The sequence below is a fragment of the Pyrus communis genome, chromosome 4 (assembly GCF_963583255.1).
Source record: "Pyrus communis chromosome 4, drPyrComm1.1, whole genome shotgun sequence".
In the NCBI taxonomy this organism is placed as follows: Eukaryota; Viridiplantae; Streptophyta; class Magnoliopsida; order Rosales; family Rosaceae; genus Pyrus; species Pyrus communis.
The window spans coordinates 9,142,673-9,164,526 of record NC_084806.1 but is presented as its reverse complement, the minus strand read 5'-3'; the positions used below and the strand labels follow the sequence as shown (position 1 = coordinate 9,164,526).

The 21,854-nt window shown below is 36.7% G+C and overlaps 4 protein-coding genes and 1 pseudogene across 5 annotated transcripts; 2 read left to right on the top strand and 3 right to left on the bottom strand.

Moving 5' to 3' along the window:
* Positions 1-374: 374 nt before the first annotated feature.
* On the top strand, positions 375-2,567 carry LOC137731469 (acidic leucine-rich nuclear phosphoprotein 32-related protein-like). The gene is made up of 2 exons (XM_068470583.1): positions 375-880; positions 1,822-2,567. The coding sequence occupies exons 1-2, from the start codon at positions 506-508 to the stop codon at positions 2,056-2,058; spliced, it is 612 nt and encodes a 203-aa protein (XP_068326684.1). The 5' UTR covers positions 375-505; the 3' UTR covers positions 2,059-2,567.
* Positions 2,568-4,633: 2,066 nt separating this feature from the next.
* LOC137730725 (protein REDUCED WALL ACETYLATION 2-like) lies at positions 4,634-8,897 on the top strand. Of its 2 annotated transcripts, none has more exons than XM_068469685.1 (16): positions 4,634-4,852; positions 5,006-5,097; positions 5,283-5,420; positions 5,511-5,567; positions 5,661-5,733; positions 5,935-6,093; positions 6,298-6,447; positions 6,541-6,796; positions 6,874-6,989; positions 7,154-7,240; positions 7,311-7,399; positions 7,491-7,553; positions 7,778-7,834; positions 8,031-8,127; positions 8,205-8,363; positions 8,527-8,897. In XM_068469685.1, exons 1-16 carry the CDS (start codon positions 4,820-4,822, stop codon positions 8,530-8,532), a joined length of 1,632 nt encoding a protein of 543 aa, XP_068325786.1. In that variant the 5' UTR covers positions 4,634-4,819; the 3' UTR covers positions 8,533-8,897. The 2 variants fall into 2 exon arrangements, with proteins under 2 accessions (XP_068325786.1, XP_068325785.1); XM_068469684.1 differs by having other exon boundaries at positions 4,635-4,852; positions 5,280-5,420.
* Positions 8,898-9,301: 404 nt separating this feature from the next.
* On the bottom strand, positions 9,302-11,430 carry LOC137730726 (uncharacterized). Its single transcript, XM_068469686.1, has 3 exons — positions 11,306-11,430; positions 10,230-10,360; positions 9,302-9,861 (listed from the first exon to the last, which is right to left on the bottom strand). The coding sequence occupies exons 2-3, from the start codon at positions 10,325-10,327 to the stop codon at positions 9,615-9,617; spliced, it is 345 nt and encodes a 114-aa protein (XP_068325787.1). The 5' UTR covers positions 10,328-10,360; positions 11,306-11,430; the 3' UTR covers positions 9,302-9,614.
* A 1,049-nt stretch (positions 11,431-12,479) lies between these two features.
* On the bottom strand, positions 12,480-15,171 carry LOC137732381 (desiccation-related protein PCC13-62-like; annotated as a pseudogene).
* A 326-nt stretch (positions 15,172-15,497) lies between these two features.
* Positions 15,498-17,128, bottom strand: LOC137732380 (desiccation-related protein PCC13-62-like). The gene is made up of 3 exons (XM_068471691.1): positions 16,728-17,128; positions 16,309-16,534; positions 15,498-15,988 (listed from the first exon to the last, which is right to left on the bottom strand). Exons 1-3 carry the CDS (start codon positions 17,105-17,107, stop codon positions 15,611-15,613), a joined length of 984 nt encoding a protein of 327 aa, XP_068327792.1. The 5' UTR covers positions 17,108-17,128; the 3' UTR covers positions 15,498-15,610.
* Between the last annotated feature and the right edge of the window lie 4,726 nt (positions 17,129-21,854).

Here is a 21,854-nt window from a genome sequence, read left to right as displayed (position 1 = left end):
AGGAGGTGGGGGCTCCACAGCATATGACCCACTGAAAACGATGGGCCAGAATTTTTGGTGTGTTCCCATCAATTGAGAACCTGGATTTAGAAAATAATCGAAGTAGACCAAGAGCCTAGCCCAACAACATGGGCCCAGAATCTGGAGAACCCGAAAAGAAACCCTAACCCTAGTGACCTCAGATTACGCCATCCCTTGCACGTGACAAAGCATCTGATTACAAAAGTGAATATGAAGCGCCGCAGCAGGTTACCCTATTAGCGCAGAAATACAAATTGGCTCACCAGGACCGTCCGATTTCCCCCCACGTCACCTATCCGCGTCAACCCGCGTTTCAGCGGCTCAGATCGCTGGTTGCAGAGCTACTGCTTGAGCGAACGAAGCAGCTCCTCTCTCGTCCTTCTCTCCCTCTATCTCACTCCCTCTTCCAAATCCAATCCCAATTCGTTTTCTCGAGAATACAAAGAGCATATTTTCTCTGGAAATTTGTGTGAGCTTTGAGAAGATGAAGGCTATGGAGGAAGTTGTGGAGGAAAACGAAGTTAAGCCCTTGACTGCCAAGCAATTGGAGCTGTACGAGTCGCAATCCGAGTCCGAGTCCGAGTCCGAGGACAGCGTAGGCGAGGAGGAGGAGGACGCCGACGAGGATGACGACGACGACGACGACGCGGATGAGGACGAAGACGACGACGATGAGGACGAAGAGGACGACGACGACGATGTTCACGAGGTCGTACAGTCGTCTGGTGGCCCTCCGGTTCACGCGGTGGACGACGAAGACGACGATGACGAGGACGAGGACGACGAAGGCGGTGACGACGATGACGATGGCGAGGGAGATGACGACGACGACGACGACGATGACGAGGCTGAGGAAGAGGTATAAACGCAAGCTTTACATTTTTCCAGTTTTTTTTTTTTTTTAATTATTTATTTTTGGTTTAGATTCAACAGATCTGGTATTTTTATATGTTTTTGTTGTGTTTATATGAAGAAATAATTTTTGATATTATTAATCTGATTTTTCTAGCGGCCTGGTCTTGAAATTCAAGTTGGATTTAAATTTTCTTTTGATTTTTTCCTATATATATATATATATATATATATTTAATTTTAATTAGATTTCATATATTTTTCTGCGATCTGTTAGTCTGTGTTTTTGCAGTGGAGCATGGCTATGTAGTTTATTAATTTGTATTATATTTGAGATTTCTAAATATTTATTTCCTCCAGTGAGAAGATTTCTCTTTTAGCCAAATTTAGAGAAAAGTCCTCCATCAGATATTCTTGCAGCTTTTATTTCTCTGCCTCTGCTAGGCTTGTCATATAACTTTTTTAAAATTATTCTTAAAGCCTTTTATTAATTTTGTTCTGTTTTTTTATTTTTATTTTTTTTGGTACAGATTAATTTGGTTTCTTTGTTGCTTGTTGATTTGATCCTTTATTTTCAGTAGATCGAAGAGCTTTTCCTTTTTACCCTTGTGTAAATTCGGCTATTTTTATATGTTTTTGTTGTCGCTGTGGCTAGTGTTGCTTTTAAATCGAAAAGATTTTCGGCCTAAAGCCGTTTGAGATTACCGTTCTTCCTTCACAAATTATGTCTACTTTCGTAGTTACCCGTTGTCGGAATTTGACAGCGACAAGCCTAACAGATCTGTCTGTCTACCAGTTATGTTTATGCTGACTGTCGTAGTTGCTCGTTTATTGTAATTGTTTGAATGGCAGCTTCTGTTATCGGCTCATTTGTTCATTGTGTATGTTTCCATTTTGTTATGGTATGTGCTGGTTCAACTGCTGCTGACATCTTTTGAAAATCTGCAGGAAGAGCTAGGAACTGAGTACCTCGTCCGCCCAGTAGGTCGTGCTGAGGATGAGGAAGATGCGAGCGATTTTGAGCCCGAAGAGAATGGAGTTGATGAAGATGAAGAGCAGGGCGATGATGCTGGTGGGAAGGTGGAGGCTCCCCCAAAGAGAAAGAGATCGGACAAAGATGACTCAGATGACGACGACGACGATGGTGATGGAGGAGAGGACGATGAGAGACCCTCCAAACGATAGGGGTTAGAGGACGGACCATTAACAAAATGGGTCAGTCTCTTGCTCTCACTCACGCTTAAACTCATCGTCACGCTTGTAGAAAGAAGGATAGGATGAATTCGGAATTCTGTGGTGCCGTTTATGTTGGTGTAGTAGTATGATGGTGGAGTAAATTTCGTAGGTTTACAAGAAGCTTTTCATATTTGGTTAATGCTCAGTTGATGTGAGTCAGTCAATTTGAAAGGGGTTGGTTTTAGAGAAGTTAATGTAAGTTTAAGTTTAAGAAACTTGATTAAGCTTGATAGTCTTCTTAATATTCTCTTGTGTTTTTTTATCTGGTAGGGTTGGTTGCAGGTTTATTAGGTAGGACCCTTTTGAACTCTTGAACTTTTGGTTGGTTGAGACTTGGAACTTGAAAGGTTGGTAGATCTCAATGTCTAATCCGATGATGGTTGATTCTATTTCTATATGTAATGGTGGACCGTCATTTTTAGCTTGTGAATGAATAAACTATCATCAATTTATATGAATTTTTGCACAAATGACCCTGTAAATTGTATTGATGATTGATGAGATTGAGAGTTGAAACGGGGAGGTATAGGTTTGGAAGTGTTTTTAAAATTGGTTTTTATGAAAATATTTTCGGCACGAATTTTTTGTAAAAATTCAAGTGAATTTGTTTTTTTAAAATTTCAAAATGCTTCTTGCAGTAAGCATCAAGAAGCACATAATTAATATTTTTTGCATGAAGCACTTGAAGTGCTTTTAGAATTCAAGATATTTTTTAATAATTAGTTTCTCATAATGATTACCATGAATTTCATAGTCGAGTAGATTTGCTGGTTATGATTTGTGCAGCTCCTATAATTATTCGTTGAGTAAAGAGTTTTTGTTATTTAAACTATGATTAAACATAGCGTGGGCTTATAAATAAAAACACAATTAGTATATTTTGAAAGGAAATATTTGCAAATTAAAGAATAATAGCTGATAACATATGAATAATTTGAAGTTAAATATGAATAATGGTCGTTGATTTTATTTAATTACTTTAATTTTATGCCTATGAATAAATAAAAATACGTGAAAAGTTAAAAAAAAAAATTGAAAATCATTTTTATTAAGATTTCGTCGCACAGTACGAAAATTATCCAAACTCTGATTAAAGCAAACTCTTCAAAATCCGCCGACAAAAATTAGGAGACCAAATAAAATAGGAAAAGCTAAAAATAAAAATAAATAAAAACAAATAGGAAAAGAAAATTGATAAAAATATCCAAGACGGCAGTGGCAATGGCATTGCTTAGTAGTTACTTCTCTCGGATGGAAACGAATCTTGACGATGGTCGGTCCTTGGATCCTCTAATCAAATTTGTATTAAAATATGGAGTTTTAACACTATTATTTTAATTCATATTGCTTCTCTAAATTATAAAAGTATAGAAATAGGATAAGACTATAAAAATAAAAATATGATAAAAAAATGAAAAGACAAAGTTTGATAGGTGGGTAGAGCCCAAAATTGGAAACATTTAATTATAAGAAAAACTAATAAAAATGGTTTGAAAACTTTGAGTTTTAATGATAAAGATAAAATAAAAGGTAAAGTGAATAGTACCAGGTTTGACTTTTTAGTGTAAAAATATGATTTTTCGTTAAAGTGAATAATACCGTGAACTTTTCGTTAAAACTCCCATTATTATAAGCGTTATGGTTCCATTTACTTGAATCAAGAGTCATCCTCAAACTAAATAGATAATAGAATTTTGTGGATATTACCCAAATTGCAAGATTGGATGGTACAAATTTGGCGTTGCATCTCTCTCTCTCTCTCTATTCAAAATTGAATACATAAATAAGACAACCAACACAAAAAGGGAAATTTACGGTGAGTTTGAAAAATGTGATATGATTTGAACTTGGAATGAAAATTGAAAATCTAGTTTTTAATCTCATTCGTCTGAAAATCACCCTTAGCTCGTTCTGTGCAATGTGAAACCAAATTTAATTGTCTTTGTAGTTTGCATTAATGATAGAAATTCAATATGAGTCGTCAGGCCTCCCTTTAGGCAAGTTTGTTCAATGTGAGGTCGATCTGGTAGTACCCTAATGGAAAACTGGAGGTGAGCGGATCGATCGAGTTTGTTAAATCTGCTCCTAGACGGTGTTTTGTGATATGATTTGCTACCACGATATCTTTCTATAATGTTCCTATAAAAATATAATTTTTTTTCACGTCATAATTGTTTTAAGAATTTTCATCTCTCACATGATATCGCAATAATGAACATGGACGCTCCCATCTCTTTCTGTATGAAGTTGTATTTGGTCTAATCCGATCTATTTACACGTTTAGGCAGAATTCATGAAAAATCAGAAATGTTACCCGCAAATCCACATCCACACCGTCAGATCCAAATCCAACGCCCCATAAAAAACGAAGGGCACAAATTTAATTAATGAAACGATTTAATAGTTAGAAGAAATGGTGCTATCACAAAAGAATTGTAAGCATGTATGGTTGTCAGTTGTCACTCATTAACTCGCACCGTCTCTCTCTCTCTCTCTCTCACACTGCGTCTCTGTTCCTCAGTCGTTTTTCACCTTCTTCTTCTCTCTCTCTCTCTCTCTCTCTCTCTAAATTGAATACTCTGCATCGCAGCGTATATTACAACGCAGACATTGCATTTGCTTCCTCAGATTTCAGCGGCTGATCGAATCCGATCTGTGAAATGCTTGCTCATTGATCTCTCATCTCCGTCCGATACGCGGCCTTCCAAAGATGATGATCTTTAGCCCTGTAACTGCCGGCCAGGTACTCAATTTCTCAGCTTCTACTGTTTTCTTCCAGATCTTGCTCGAATTCAAGCCCATGCTTCTTGAATTTGTGTAATTTTGTCACTGATTCTGGTATAAAGTGGTGATTTTTGTTGAAAGATAGTGATGATTCTGTTCCGTGTGGTTGCAGGTTTCGTTCTTGCTCGGAGTTATTCCGATAATCTCAGCTTGGATTTATGCCGAGTATTTGGAGTACAAGAAGAATTCACTTTCTTCCAAATTGTGAGTTGAACAATTGTTGCGCTTTAGCTCAATTAATTTCTATGCATTTAAGCATAGCACTACCGAAAGCTCAAACTTTGTATGTATATGTATGTGTAAATTTTTGTAGTTTTTTGCGTATGTGAGTGATCGAAATGAGATCGTTCGGATTTGTGCTGAGTGAGATTGGTTTTTAACATTAGTAGGTGCTCCGAGGTGAATTTAGTTGAAGTGGAAAAGGAGGCGGTTAAAGAGGATGACAGAGCTGTTTTGTTGGAGGGAGGAGGTCTTCAATCTGCCTCCCCGAAAGCTCGAACTCCATCTGGATATCCGCCAATTTTCAGGTTTCTAAATGACACTCATTGGACTCCGAGTTGTTAGTAAATGATTGCTAAGCCATGTGCTAACGCCTAACGGTCATTATATGTGTTTAGGTTCATGTTGATGGAGTCGTCTTTCTTGCTTGATAATCGGCTGACACTTAAGGCAATGTAAGTGAATTTTTTCATGGCTTGAATAAAAGGTATATCCTTTTTTAATGTATCAGAATGATGACCTTGCCTCTCTTTGTGTCTCTCTTACAGATCTGAATTCAGTGTTCTGTTAGCATACTTCTACTTATGCGACCGCACGGATTTCTTCAATGCATCAACAAAGGTGACATTGATAACTTAGTTATATTATGTTAAACATGTCCCTCTTCATTATCGGCAATGTTTGGTTTCGAACAAAGCAGTGTCTCTCAACAAAATATTTGATAAAAAGAAAGTACTGCCAAAATTCATCTCTATTTCAACTTTTTTTTAAATATCTTTCTGTGATGAGCCTTATGTTGTTGAATGTCATCTGTTTGTGCAGAGTTACAATCGGGATCTTTTCATATTTCTATACTTCCTTCTCATCATAGTTTCAGCAATGACTTCTTTCACGATACATAATGAGAAGTCTCCATTAACCGGGAAAGCCATACTGTATTTGAATAGGCATCAAACTGAGGAGTGGAAAGGGTGGATGCAGGTTGGTAATTTTGTAATCTTTTATGATGTATGCTTGTTTATGTGCACTTTTTGGTACCGATGTCCAATATAAAAAGCCATTAGGTCTTTATGTATGATTACCAAACCATGCTTTTGTCATGGCGATTAATAATACAAGTCATCTGGCTTTCCATGTCGGTCTTATCATCATTAAGGTCTAACTCTTCTTTGCTCTATGTCACAGGTGTTATTTTTGTTGTACCACTATTTTGCTGCAACAGAAATTTATAATGCAATCCGAGTATTTATTGCTGCATATGTCTGGATGACTGGATTTGGAAACTTTTCTTATTATTATGTTCGCAAAGATTTCAGCCTAGCAAGATTTGCACAGGTATTGGGGGTTTCCTAGATCTCTAAGATTGTGTGGGTGAGTTTGCCATGTTTAGCATTTATATAACTCATCTCATTCCTTTTTGTTGTGTAGATGATGTGGCGGCTTAATTTCTTGGTACTGTTTTGCTGCATTATCCTTAACAACAGTTACGTGCTGTACTACATCTGTCCGATGCACACTCTATTCACTCTTATGGTTTATGGGGCACTTGGTATTATGAACAAGTACAATGAAATTGGGTCAGTGATAGGTGTGAAAATCGCCGCTTGCTTCTTGGTTGTTATCTTGGTGTGGGAAATACCTGGAGTGTTTGAATTTCTTTGGTGGCCATTTACATTCCTCCTTGGTAAGTAACTGGTACAGCTTTATTTACCATGTCAAACGTTGCAGACCACTGACCAAAATTGCTAAACAAATTTGCAGGCTACACAGATCCTGCGAAACCAGGTTTACCCCTCTTACATGAATGGCATTTTCGGTCGGGCCTTGATCGATACATATGGATAATTGGAATGATATATGCTTACTATCATCCAACTGTAAGTCTTGATTAAAATCCCGTCCATTTCGCCCATTTTCCAGTCCAATTTTGTCATTGGTGTAATTTTTCGTACTTGACTGGTGGACTCAATATGAAAGCATCTGTTTAGGTTTTGTCATTCTTTGGAGTCAGTAGCTAACCAATTGGCATTTATCTTTATAGGTTGAAAGATGGATGGAGAAACTGGAGGAAGCAGAATGGAAGCGTAAAACATCGATCAAATCAGCTGTTTCTTTGATGGCCTTAACGGTATTATAATGTCGTATTCAGGAAAATCCCTGCTTCTTAAATATTGATCACTGACAGTCTGAATTTCCAGGTGGGGTACCTATGGTTTGAGTATATATACAAGATGGACAAACTTACTTACAATAAATATCATCCTTTTACCTCATGGATTCCTATAACGTATGGTATCTCTCCTTGAATACTTTTAACAAATTGAATTGTATGTAAGTTATTCTATATACTAATATAGCATCTTGTTCTTGTTGATCAGGGTCTACATATGTTTGCGAAATGTCACACAGCAATTCCGCAGCTACTCTTTGACTCTTTTCGCGTGAGTGGCTGTCTTGTGATATCTCTGTTTTTAATCTATTTTATCTCAACCTTTTAGAGTATTATTTGTTTTGGACAGCATTAGGTTTAACTCTAAAACATTATGGTAGCTTTAGTTTTTAGTTTTAGTTAGAAAATGCGCCTTTATCTTTAATTTCGAAAGGTTCTTTTATATTTAAAATTTCTTTTCTTTTTGTCCTTGGGACATTGTCTTTGGTTTACCAGATGGCTTGGAAAGATCACACTGGAGACCTACATCTTGCAATTCCACGTCTGGTTAAGGTAAGCGTTTGATTGTTCCTGCAGCACGTTTAAGGTTTCACTAATAAGACTGGCTTTGCAAGTACCCCCCCTTTCCCTTTGTCAGCAAATATTTAGTCAGTGAGAATCGGTGGCGCATTGTATACATATTTCCGATTATGTACATACCTATGTTGGCAGATACCTTTCTTACTCTGGTTTCTGTGTGACTTTGCAGATCAAGTACCCCTGATGCTCAGCCTAAGTTGTTGCTTTCTATCATCCCGGATTACCCAATGTTGAACTTCATGCTCACTTCTGCCATATACGTTGCTGTAAGTAAATGACGTTATTTGCTGTAATCAGAAGAAGATACTCTATTTCTCATGGTTTAAACTTTGCTATAATGCAGATCTCTTACAGGCTTTTCGACCTGACAAATACATTGAAAATAGCATTTGTACCTAGTAAAGATAACAAGCGCCTTGTCTCCAACATAGTTACAGCTACCGCAGTTTCATGTGGGTTATACTTCATCTCCTTCGTCTTCCTAAAAATCCCCCAAATACTGGTAAGTTTTATGCCTCCGAATTGGTTAGTTAATTCAGTCCGAGCCCATTTCACATTGTTCAAAATGGTAGTACGGGTGTTTCCCTGCTTCATTTGTTTACTTCAAAAGTTCTCACATGGTTCCCATCTCACACTGCGATTTTATTACTCTTAAAACTCCACAGGCTTGAGCAATCAAATATGTGAAAGATATGGAACAACACAAGGCCAGTTGCTTCTCAAGGTTTCTGTGTCACGGGAAAATACCGTTCGACCGCAAGAGTTATTGCATCTGTAACCCGGTGGGGATATCAATTCATCGGCTGCTAATCAGAGCACTGGGTTGTTAATCAAAATGCAGATCATTGTATCAGCTCTGTTTTTCATTGTTTTGTCTACGTTGTAATAGTATTAGATTTCGGGACCTAAATTGTATAGGGAAGGGTGAGTAATTGAATTGATTTGGCCTCCAACCAGGAGGATACCTTTGCCATTCTTAATACTACCAAATGTCGACGTTTTTACTAGTTTGCTACTGTAAAAATACTTGGAGCCATGGCTGTTACTTTCTTTGTAGATATGAACTATGAATGCAATTTACCCCCCTTCCCGTTAATTTATAGAGTGCAAGTTGCGGCAAACATTTGAAGCATTCGGAGTTGAACAGAGCATTCGTTTTTGCACTCGAGCACCTATGTTCGATCTCTCCCATACAATATTGTATGATACATACTAAATATTTGAGTTTTAAAAATTTTAAACACCTGCAAACTAACTAGGGCCTGTTTGAAATTGCTTATGTAGGAAGCACTTTTACCAACGTAAGAAGCATTTTTATTAGCAAAAAGCGCTTTTCGTTCTTCCAATACAATATCAAACAAGCCACTAGTCCTAAAGAATTCATCAACCGTGAAAAGTTAACCGCTGTACTCTCAAGGCTCAAAGGCGGCCTCAAAATAGCCTTTGTCCAACATTCAAATTGGTTAATAGAAAACTAAATCCAAATATAAAAACAGCCTTCATAAACATGAGCTAAAACAAAAAGTTCTCCAGAAATCACCAACAAGCCTACGCCTTTTAGCTATAAGTAGTAATCATCGGAAAAAAAGCCTACAACGACATTCGTTTGGTACAAATAACTAAAGACCATTTTCAAATGGGCAGTGAAAGACGACATTGCAGGAAGCAGCATGGGGTTCAGACCCTTCTTGAAATAGAAAACAGTTAGCAGCAACACAGGGTACCTTTCATCCGAGGCGTAGCTGATAATCCCTCAGAATATGTGTACAATGTCATATGCAAATGTCCAGAACAACACGAATGATAAAAGCCCGCCCAGAAAGCCATCTAGTATAATCTGGGTCCAGCTATCAAAATATGAATCAACTGCAAACCCTGTCTTGGCAATGAGTCCGACCGAGGTGACGGTCATGATAAGAAAATACCAAATAAATCCGGTAAGGCCAGTGAATCCCAAAATTCCAGCAATGATCCCACCGATGATAGACATAAATGTTCGGCTGCACGAAGGAAAAATGCAGACATTTAAGTATTAACCCAGAAAGTTATAAGAATGTATTTTCTAGCATGAAAACGTTTTGTAGATAACAAATCATTTGGTTTGACATCTTCCCGCATGCTATATGATTCATCCACAAGGTCATTATGTCACACAGTTACACTAGCCAGACGTGATACAGAAACCGACATGATTAATAATTTAATACATGGAACTGTGATCCCTCCCAACATTTAGCAAGATAATTTATCATCGATTACTGGAGGATTGACATAGAAAGCAACATTTTAAGGCTTAACAAGTCCACATAACAACACATGGGAGACATAAAATAGGTTTCACGATGGGCCATGAGTTTGTCAAACAAACCTGTAATATATAACTTTCATGTTGCTTTGCAAATTTTCAGCGTTGAGGGTTGGCACATCAAATGCGGCCTCGCTAGATTTCTTCTCAGATGCACCCATACCTTCTTCTTTCTGTGAGCTGAGAATTAATTCCTGAAGAACAAGAAAAAACGAACCAACCTTCCCTCAGTTCTGTATAAACCATCAGCCTAATGTCATTGGGATAAGTAATTAATGCAAGTTCAACAGAGCAGCTAGTCCATAAAAATGCAAACCATAGCGTAATAGGGAAAAAGAACACAAACTTAAACAGGTAAAACTGTGGAGGAAGCAAATATACACAAAACTTTCAGAACACACGGTACGGAACTCCCAGGCATTCGCTACACTCACAAACATACCGCAAATCTGAAATTTCCACCAGAGGGGAAATCTATAGAGTACAAGTTCTAGAATCACATAGAAGACTCATTGCTGCTTCGCAAAATTACGATGAACTAAACTATCGAGAATTCAATGCAAAAACAGCACATAACCAGCTAAAACAAGTCCCGTAAATTGCCAATCTTCGCACCTGAAATCCAAATCAGACGCTTGATATCGCTCACTCAGCAGAAACTGAACTGGGTTTTTTCGGTGCCCGAAGATTTCTACGTTTCGTGAGATTAGATGGGCTGGGCTATGTCTTCGGTCTGGACTAAGGTTTTCATAGTATAGGCACAGTGTGCTTACAGATTAGTAAACGAGCCATTAGTGTCCCGAAGATTTCTAGGTCTAGGGTTTTTCATAGTATAGGCACAGTAAAGTAACCAGATTACAAACAAGTCAACCACTAACATCGCACACCATGAAAATTACACATCAACAGAAACAGAATCACATAAACTCCAAACAATTACCCTGAACTTCTACGAATTCAAAACCCACCCCCCTGTTCTGGAACTAAAATTTACAAAAATTAAAACCTTGCCCCCAAAACTCCAGATTCAGTGTAATTATCGAAAATCTAGTGGAACAAGATCTGTAATTTGTGAACTATCATCCAATTTGCTGAAATACAACACAAAGGAATTGAAGAAATTGCAGAGATGAACTTACAGTGAGGAGCGATCGGAGGGCTCTGCTCTTCCAGTTTGCAGAACGAATGAGAGCTTTGTTTTTGCCTAATTGGGTTTATGGGTCTTTGAAGGAAACCGAGTCCGAGTCGGAGTGTCCGACCCGTCAATCCTCTTTTGATTAATTTTCCAATCTCGCCCCGAACGTTTATAAATTTCATAATTTGCTCACCTACTGAACATGAAATCCCATTTCTGTCCTCCCCTTCTTCACTTGGGCTGTATTTTGGAGCCATCTTCTCTGCAACCCAACCATAAAAAGCCTTCAAATTCTTCAACGTTAATTGGATATCGAGCGTCCCAGAACACAAAAAATTGATCTTTTAGCTGTCATTTGATTAGGGTTTTGAAGTTTGCTTCAGATTACACCCATTAACAACCACTTATGAAACTTTTTTTCAGATTACACTCATTATCTCAAGTTTTGGGTCGAACTAATCCATTGACGCATATAGTTCATGGAAGAAAATCGAGTTATCCGGGCCCTGGCTTCCGCTTCGTCAGTAAATGTTTTCGTAGGTGCATCTGAGACTTGGAACAACATGTTGAACCGTGTGGTTGGCGTCCTAATGTTGTAGCGTATACCTGCATGGTGGACGTTATTTGTAGGAATTTTACGTTTCATCAAGCTCATAGTCTTGTAGAAGATATGTCTGCTGAAGGTTGGAGTAGGTTATACCAGTATTGTGTGGGGGGTTTGTAATTGGGTACGTTTAGATGAGGCCTTGGTTTATCTTGATAAGATGATAAGTGAAGGGATCTGCCCCAAAATCAGTACATGGTATGTTTTTGCACCGAGATAGCTTACAGACATGCTTACACATTAAAGTCCGGTTACCTGTGAATATCTAATTAAGTTAGTTCATACATTCGTTCCAAGCTTCCAGAAGTCGAACATACTGTTAATGCAGTTGTAAACCTTGGAGGCCATGGAAAATTGATGTACAGATGGCTCTGGCAGCAGCAATATTCGGTCTGCACTGGAACTCTTGCATTGCCTGAAGTCCGATAGTGGCAGATTAAGAGCAAAAGCCAAAGCAACATGTTGCCCAGGATGCTGCAACAGGTTACTGATCTTTACCTCTTTTTCTTATGGCATATTTGCTTTGCGATCTTGTTGTAGCACTGTGCAAGTATTTTTATGTAAGTAATATACGTAGTTTCATTCTTTTTTTTGGTCGAAAATGTAATCTGTGTGATTTGCTCACTTATTTCCTTATCATGTTCATGAGTTGTGAACAGAAAATTTTGGATGAACAGATGCAAGTAGTGCAACATATTGTAAGAGTATTTTCTTACTGCATTTGGCCTTTTCGGTCTATTTTTCCAAGTTCCCATGTAATCTGATATTATGTGAACAAATCGAACGATTATACAAACAAAATGAAGCGTGAAACGTCATTGGATCAAATTATTTAAGAACATGATCTCTTCTGTCTAGCAAAGAAAAAGAAAAAAGATCCTTAACAGGGTAAAGTAAATGGCAACCAAACTGGTCCCATTTGTTCAGGTTCTATTCCTTTGTCAAATAATATTTAGCAATCCGGCCGTCAGCTCCTTTAGGGTAGATACCGCCAGTGACACGTTCATCACCGCTACCATATACGATCCTCAGTATCTCCTCTGGAGTCCTGTCATATGCAACCGAGTACTTGTCTCCAGCGAGAATGTTGCCGCTGATTTTTCCCTCAGCACCTCTGTATTCGTGAACCACAAGGCCTTCATCGTTCAAACCTGTGCGTCCTAGCTTATTCCTTAGATCTGAAATGCGATTTGTGAACTCAGCCACTGTAATACCATACGGTTTCACTATCAGGTTCGCGTGCTCATATAGCAATGCTCGAATCACTGCATCTTGGCCTGATTCCACGCCCAAAAGACCTGCAACTAGCTGAACATGACCAACATGCACATTCAGGTTCACAATATTATTATGCAATAAAGATTAAATTTGGTTATGCTTTTGAGGTAATGTTCTCTCACCGGACTTATTTTTTTGGACAAATTCTAAGACTATACATCTGGATGATGAATCATGTTGATTTTGTCGTAATGTGCGGTTGTGATTGACAGTCTGAAAACACGAAAATTATACGACATAGTACTTTTAATTCTCGGTATTGTGTTTGAAGCTTACCCTTTTGGAAGTAGCACCTTGGAGCTTAGGGCTTGCACCAACATAGCCAGTGAGACCAACATAAGGAATGAGATAGGAAGCAAGGAGATAGTTGATTGAATTGGCATAAGGGTCAAATGGTGGATTTAAGGGACTCCCAAATGCAGAATCAAACACGAGCAAATGATTCTGCACTTAAATTCAACAATGGCCTTGGGAAACCCTTCACAGTTTTCTTAATAGCACTGCACAAAAAAAAAAGAAAAAAAAAAAAAAAAAAAAAAAAAAAAACCATATAATTTTGTTAGAGAAACGCTCTAACTATGTAGCATTTGTAAAACATGAATGATTTCCGCATATTTATTTTTCGACTATGCACTCCCTATTTATTGTCTTTGATTATTTTTTATTTTATCCAATCTAAATGGCAGAACAGTCCATGGAGAAATGAAAAAGTTACAAGAAGATCATAAATTAGAAAGAAAAAAAAAGTGAATAGAAGATTAACCTCAAGTGTCCAACTTCTTGCCATCCAAATTGCATGATGACATCCCTAGTGAAGCGGTCCAAATGTGCCCTTTTAGCACCAACAGGAGTTGGACCTCATAGGGTTAAGCTCGGATCAACTGTATCCAAGCCATGCCTGAAAGCACCATATAAAAAGAACTCAGCTTCCAGATACTCTAAATTCAAAGGAAACTCCAAAAGATTGACGTCCGATTGCGTGACAGAGGAGGAGCCATCGTCGTGGTGGTGGTCCAAAATTGATTCGGATGAGCAAGACAGGGGGGAGGAGGATGAGGAAGGCGGCAATGGCGGTAGCTGTGGTGGCATAAGCAAATGTAGCCATGTTTGTTACAGTTTTGAGTGTGTCTCAGTGGGATGGACATGGTCATTTATATAGCATTCTGATGAGCTCATAAGTTTAATGCACATTTAAAAAAAAATAAGAAAGAAAAATCTCATGAGATTGAGAACATCTGTCTTTGCATGCATGCTGGGTGTATGTGGCTGATGATCGGGGATTATTCTTTAAGAAAGCAACGATTTCATGTTAAATTTTTTTCTACAATTTACTTTTTCAATTAGGTAATATTTTTAATTATCGAAATCGTTTGGATAGAATATTAGCAAGTATTAATATTTGGATTTTTACGAATATGAAGTCAAATAGATAAAATAGAAGTTTCTTTTCAAGTAATGTTTATTACGCTTAATTGTGTCTCAATAATCGGATTAGAATGGACAACTCATTATATTCAATTTTTCATTTGGAGGAAATTGAGAGGTGGATAAGACGTTAAGAAAACTTATCATTCTAGTTCTATCCTTTGAGGAGAATTGGTATTGTAAAGTTGTTTTAAGAGTATCATCTTCTACCTTTAAGTTGTACACAATGTTTCATTTCTCACTTCGACATATCTTAAATAGTTAGGCAACAAACAAATCCTTTCACACATATACGTTAATCACGTTAGTTGAAACTTACTGATGCAGGTGTGTCCTACAAATATGATATGACTAAACTTCAAATCTCCCGGTACTATTCACTTTAACGAAAAACCATATTTTTACATTAAAAAATTAGTCATGGTACTATTCACTTTACTTTTTATTTTATTATTATTGTTAAAACTCAAAGTTTTCAAGCATTTTTCATTAGTTTTTTTTTTTTTTTTTTAGGGTTCAAAAATGTAATCCGTGTGATTTGCTCACTTATGTGTCATGTTCATGAATTCTAAATATAAAATTTTGGCAACAGATGCAAACTGCAACGTATTATAAGAGTTTTCTTATTGCATTTTCCCTGCTCTGTTAATATAATATTATGTGAACAAACTCGAAGGATTTATGCGAACAAAATGAAGCGTGAAACAATTCCTTACATCAAATTAATTAAGAACATGATTTATTCTGTCTAGAAAAGGAAAAAAAAAAAAAGAAAAAAAACATTCTGAAGAAGGTAAACTAGATGGCAACCAAACTAGTCCTATTTGTTCATGTCCTATTCCTTGAGAAATTTTTAATTGTGACGGGAACACAGGTAGTATACTATGTGTTTTTATGTAAGTGGTGAGAAATTTTATTTTTTAAATTATTAACTTTTTAACATACATATCTCACCATTTATATAATAACACGTGGTGTGCCGGTCACATTAAAAAATCTCTCCTATTCCTTTTTCAAATAAGATTTAGCAATCCGGCCGTTAGCTCCTTTAGGGTAGAAACCGCCAGGTACACGTTCATTACCGCTACCATATACGATCCTTAGTATCTCCTCTGGAGTCCTGCCATATGCAAGTGAGTACTCGTCTCCAGCGAGAATGTTGCCGCTGACTTTTCCCTCAGCACCCAATTGTTTGGGAACCACAAGGCCTTCATCTTTCAAACCTGCGTGTCCTAGCTTATTCCTTAGTTCCGAAATGCGATTTGTGAACTCAGCCACTGTAATGCCATATGGTTCCACTTTCAACTCTGCGCGCTCGTATAGCAATGCTCGAATCACTGCATCTTGGCCTGATTCCACACCCAAAAGACCTGCAACTAGCTGAACATGATCCACATAATCAATGATGTTAGAGCTGTTAAATTCACAGACCCTAATTGACGGATTTTTAGTTTAGTTGAAATTATGGTGAAAGTTCATGGACCATTTCTAAATTTTACTCTTCAAAACAGTTGTGTTTGAAGTATAGACCAATATAAACATAAACTGTTTGATTTTAGTTATAGGTTAATGTTTTCTTGTCAGACTAATTTACTAAACAAATACAGTAGAGCCATGTTTATTCTTGTCATAAAATGCGATCAAGATTCACAGTCTACAAAACATAAAAAGAATCTAATAGAATACTTTAAAATACTTACCCTTTTGGAAGTAGCACCTTGGAGCTTAGGGCTTGCACCAACATAGCCAGTGAGACCAACATAAGGAATGATATAGGATGCAAGGAGATAGTTGATTGAATTGGCATAAGGGTCAAATGGTGGATTTAAGGGACTCCCAAATGCAGAATCAAACACATTAGCAAATGATGCTGCACTTATATTCAACAATGGCCTTGGGAAACCCTTCACAGTTTTCTCAATAGCTCTGCACAAAAATTAGAAGAAAAAATAAATAATTTTGTAAGCTTTCTAACTATGTACCGTTTGTAAATCAGACATGAATTCCACAAATGTATTTGCTGATAGAATTCATTCAATCTAAATACTAGAAACAGTCTGTACGGAAATGAAAAAGTTAGACGAAAATCATAAATTAGAAAGGTAAAAAAAGATTGAACCTCAAGTGTCCAACTTCTTGCCATCCAAATTGCTCGATGACATCCCTAGTGAAGTGGTCCAAATGTGCCTTTTTGGCACCAATGGGAGAGGGACCTCCTTGGGCTAAGCTCGGATAAACTTTATCCAAGCCATACCCCAAAGAGCCATACAAAAAGAACTCAGCTTCCAAATACTCTAAATTCAAAGGAAACTCCAAAAGATCGACGTCCGATTTCTGGACGGAGGAGTTGCCCCCGTGGTACCAAATCGATTCGGAAGAGCAAGACAGCGGGAGGAGGATGAGGAAGACAATGGCGCTGGTGGTGGCATAAGCAAATGTGGCCATGGTTACAGACTTGCAGTTTTGAGAGTATGTCTGAGTAGTGGTGGACTTGTCCATATATATAGCACGGCTGATGAGCTCACGAGTTCAATGCACATTATCTTTGAAAAAAAATATATATATATCCGTCATGGGTTTAGTGACACGTGGCAGAAGGATACTCGGTCAAAGTTTGAATAGCCAGCTGATGAGTCTTTTGATCTCAATCCCTTACAATTATTTATTATTTTTTCAGGAATTTAATTTGGATTATTGAGGCAGTTACTTAGGATCCTGAATAACGTTTGTCCTTGATGCATGGTTCGTGTAGGTAGTCGACGATCGGGGATGATTCATGATTTATAATTGTCAACAAACCACACGTTTTCAACGAATTGTCAACAAACCACACGTTTGCACGTTGAAAGTTTTAGGTAGGGGGCCGATGAATTCAATGAAAAATAAAGACAGATGCTTAACAACAATCCAATCCAAGGGGATCGCCGATGAATCGTGCCGTACGGGAATTGATTTAGATTGTGGTGGCGCGTGAAAGAACTGGCGTGAAAAAGAAAGACCAGAGCTAATAGGAAATCCAAACAAAAATATATCCCAAAATTCCAAAAACTTATTTTATCTGCCATGAATATATGAGTTTCCTTCCTGATTTAAATACAACTAGCCTTCATACATGCGCTTAGGCGCGTGCAAAAAATATTTTTTGAATCACGGCATGCTACGCACGATTACATATTTTTTGAATCACATTATTATTAGTCTACTGTGAGGCTAAGCTCATCCCTCTCAACCTTAGTGTAAATAATATTGTTTGTTAAAAATAAAAAACAATTATTTGACAACTAATTGAATCACATTATTATGTGCGTGTGAAAGACATTTTTGATAACCGGCACTACACATCTCATAAGATGTTTTGAACGTGTTTAAAAATAGAAAAATAATATTTAATAAACAACTGAGTGAATCTAATTATTGCTAGCCCATTGTGGGGTACTAAAAAAAATAACTATAAAAAACACTATTTATATGACGTAAATACCCTTGCATTATTTGACGCTTTATTTTGGGTTACTTTTAAAATTTTTTGTTTGGGGGGTATTTCTGTACAAAACATTTTGGTGAAGCCTGTAACCCCAAATGGGGCTACGCGCTTTGTATAGTAGTATAGAAGTATATCCTAGGGGTGGTTCGGGGATCCCAAACTGAAAATTTTCTAGATGGGAATTTGAAGACCAATCTCAAACCAAAATTTTGGTATTCCCAATTTTTAAGATTTTCGAAATGTTTTCAGTATTTTGGAATGGATCAGGATTGGATTTTAGGTTTTGGGCTTTTGAATTTTTGGGTTGAAATTTGAAAATTTTGAGCTATGGACTGAAATTTGGGCTTTTCGCCTAAAATTTTATTCTCTAATTTCATATCAATTGAAATTGAAATTTTTTTTATCTCATATCAATTTGAAATTTCATACCAATTTATTCATACCAAGTCAAATTGATGTTCCAAAGTTTTAAATTACTTAATTTCATACTTCTATTTCTAATATAGTCTATTATCAAACTACTTAAATTCACCAAAGCAATGGAGGGTTTCCTCCCTCCTTGTTCACGTTTGCAGATAGTTTAACATTGTACAATTAATCACGTCGTTGGAATTCAAGGTAATCTCCATAGATGTACTTTGACTTTGGCTGCCAATCCCAAGAGACAAATAGGCTTCTAGAGTTTCTGCTGTTTGAGGAAATTCCCAGTTTTAATCTTTATTTATTTATGTATTATATTAGTTATAATTCATGTCATCGCTCATGTCATTTAATGAATGATGATGTGGATTGTAATTTCAAAAGTGCAAAAGAAATGTCAAAATATTAACCCCCTGATCCTATCTCATAGATAAAATAGAAGCTTCTTTTTCAAGTAATGCTATTTAGGCTTTGTGTGGATTGAATTAAAATAAACAACTTGTTATATTAGATTTTTTACCTGGAGGGAACTGGGAATTAAGTGAATCAGACATTAATGAAACTTATCCATTGTAATTAACTATTTTGAGGGGAATTTTTGTTTGACAAGCAACGATAGATTGGTATTTCATTAATCATCTCAAACGATACATAGGTGCCAATTGGGTACAATGCTCCAATGATCAAGAAAATGATATGGAGGAGAATTTGCTTAAGCAAGACAACAATAGTAAACCTCTAGTCGGCTACCACATGTACGAAAATTTCACACGCCACCATACAAACTGTCACAGAACGATAAATATAACATATTTGTATCAGCAACTGCGAAGGGTCACCATTGAATGGCAAGGCCACTTAAAGTTATCACGGAAGTGAGACCATATAGAGTCATCTTAGGTAGATGAGACCAAATAACACATCGCTCAATTCAAAAACCATATCTAGCCATGTCGTTGCAGCGCGACCACAACATTAGCTAGGCAAGACAACATAACTAAACTAAGCTAAACTAAACTAAATTAAACTAAGCTAAACCAAACTAAACAAAACTACTTCGGAACCACAAGTCAAAATAACTTTATATTACTTTCAATATTAGGTGGTATCTTATGATGCACAGCATACACAATTTTATGAATCGAATTTAATATGGCATCATACGAAGAGTGGGGTTAGTAGAATTTATCTTCGCTCCTCAAACTTGTAACAAGACAACACATCTAGCTTGCTTCGTTTGTGGTAAGGGAATGGGGCTTTCATAGTCAGTAGAATTTATCTTCGCTCCTCAGACTTGTAACAAGGCAGCACATCTAGTGGCTTCGTTTGTGGTAAGGGAAGAGGGCTTTCATAGTTGGAATGGTCTTAAGCTTGAATGGTTGTTTAATACATTGACTTTTGATGTAAACATCTCTATTCAAATTTAATAAAATTCTTACCTTTGAAAAAAAAAAATCGAATTTAAATATCCAATATTTTTATATACTTAAATGGGAATCGTTTTAGTATATTTAAATTCAAATCAAATAAGATACACAAATCCAAACAAATCTTTTATATGCTATTTAAATTTAAATCAAATAAGATACACAAAGCAAAACAAATCTTTCATATGCTACCATCTACTTAAATATAATCTATTGTTTGAAACGTTACACAAATTTATACAAAAATATTTGTCACTTTCCCTGCCCTCAGTTTTCATATCAATCCCGGTTTTCCTACACTAGTTGTTCTACCCTTCTTTGTTCCCTATCTTCTTCTATATCGTCATTGTCAGCGTCAACGATAATAATCCCGTCTTCATCGTCATCTTCATACTCTTCGTCATCATACTCCATATCATCCTCTTCGTCTTCATCAGAATCTGTACCTCCACCGACGGTGTGAAACTCGGGAGGAGGGCAGTCTTCTGTGATTGCCTCATCCCTCTTAATCACAAGATGCCGAATGACTCTTTCATCCTTGTCTAGCATGGTCTTAAAGTATAAATATACATCCTACTCGGAATTTGACTTACGAAACGTGAGAGAAACAAAGTAGGGAAACCTTATTTCTTAAGAGTAAAAATTAACTCTAATTTTCTATATATAATACCAATGGTTTCATGGGTTTATATAGAATCCAATTTCTACTTTATTAAAGAGATGTAACTTTTCATTTATAAGTATACATCACTTATCAAGGGAATACACCTAAACAACATAACCTTTCTAAGAAATTGGTTAACAATATTTTTCATTCAATTATTAAAATTATATATTACAATATTTCATATTATAATATATAATTTCCAACAATCCCACATGAATGAAAAATTAGGAAGAATTTGAGAGTACAAGCGGATAAGAGATGCATCGGGAGATGTGTCTTTTGGACTTGAACCTACCCTAGTGAACACTTATCGGATTTACTTGATGACTCAGTGAATATAGAATCTTGAATTGTTCACCGTAGTAGTAAACCAAGACAATAAGCAACACACACCACTAATCTTAATATATTCTGGTTCATACAGTTGTGTTCATTTTGGTCCTGAACAAATCCCAGATTCATGAGAGCTTTAGAGAAATTAGCCATCTCATACTCATAGAAGCGACCCACTTTTACTCTCACATAGGTGACCACTGATTAAGAATAATCTGCTTTATTCCACTTATTTATAAGATATCACTGTCTAAGTATAAATATACATCCTAAAACTTCTGCAGACAACACACTTCTTCCACCATAGGAATGAGGTATATAATGTGTTAACTTCTTTAAATCATGCCCAACCAGTTTGCCTATTGAACTTAGACCATGGTATCTCCAATCAACTAAGTTAGGTTTCCGTTCGGCTGATTCATTAGTTATGTTGGCTTTAGCCTCATTCCCCTTCATGATCAACTTACTCTCTAGTCTAACCTTTAATAATTGGATCCACTACTAGGTTGACTATTTTTAATGGTGTGCACAATCCATTTGCTAACATTAGGAAGTAGACTTCCCCCACATTTAAGGTATCTGTAGAAGGTCTATAACCTTACCATACCTTAAACAATTACTCATTACAAGAGATGCCATTTTGATTGTCTCATCCAATTAGCAAATTACGTTTCCATTCTTTGTAAGTAAATCTCATATCTCAAAAATAGATAAGTTACCCCCACAATTCTTCGATAATTGTGGTTAATTTCTAACGTTATCGTTAAATCGAACATGTTTTGTTCTTTTAAAAGTAGGAAACAACAAAGATAGACCTTATGTATCTATCTTCCTAGGCCTTCATGCCTCACTAGCCATTATGGGAAAAGCACTTCTTGGCTTCCATCATTTCCTTATTATGACTAACATGCATGA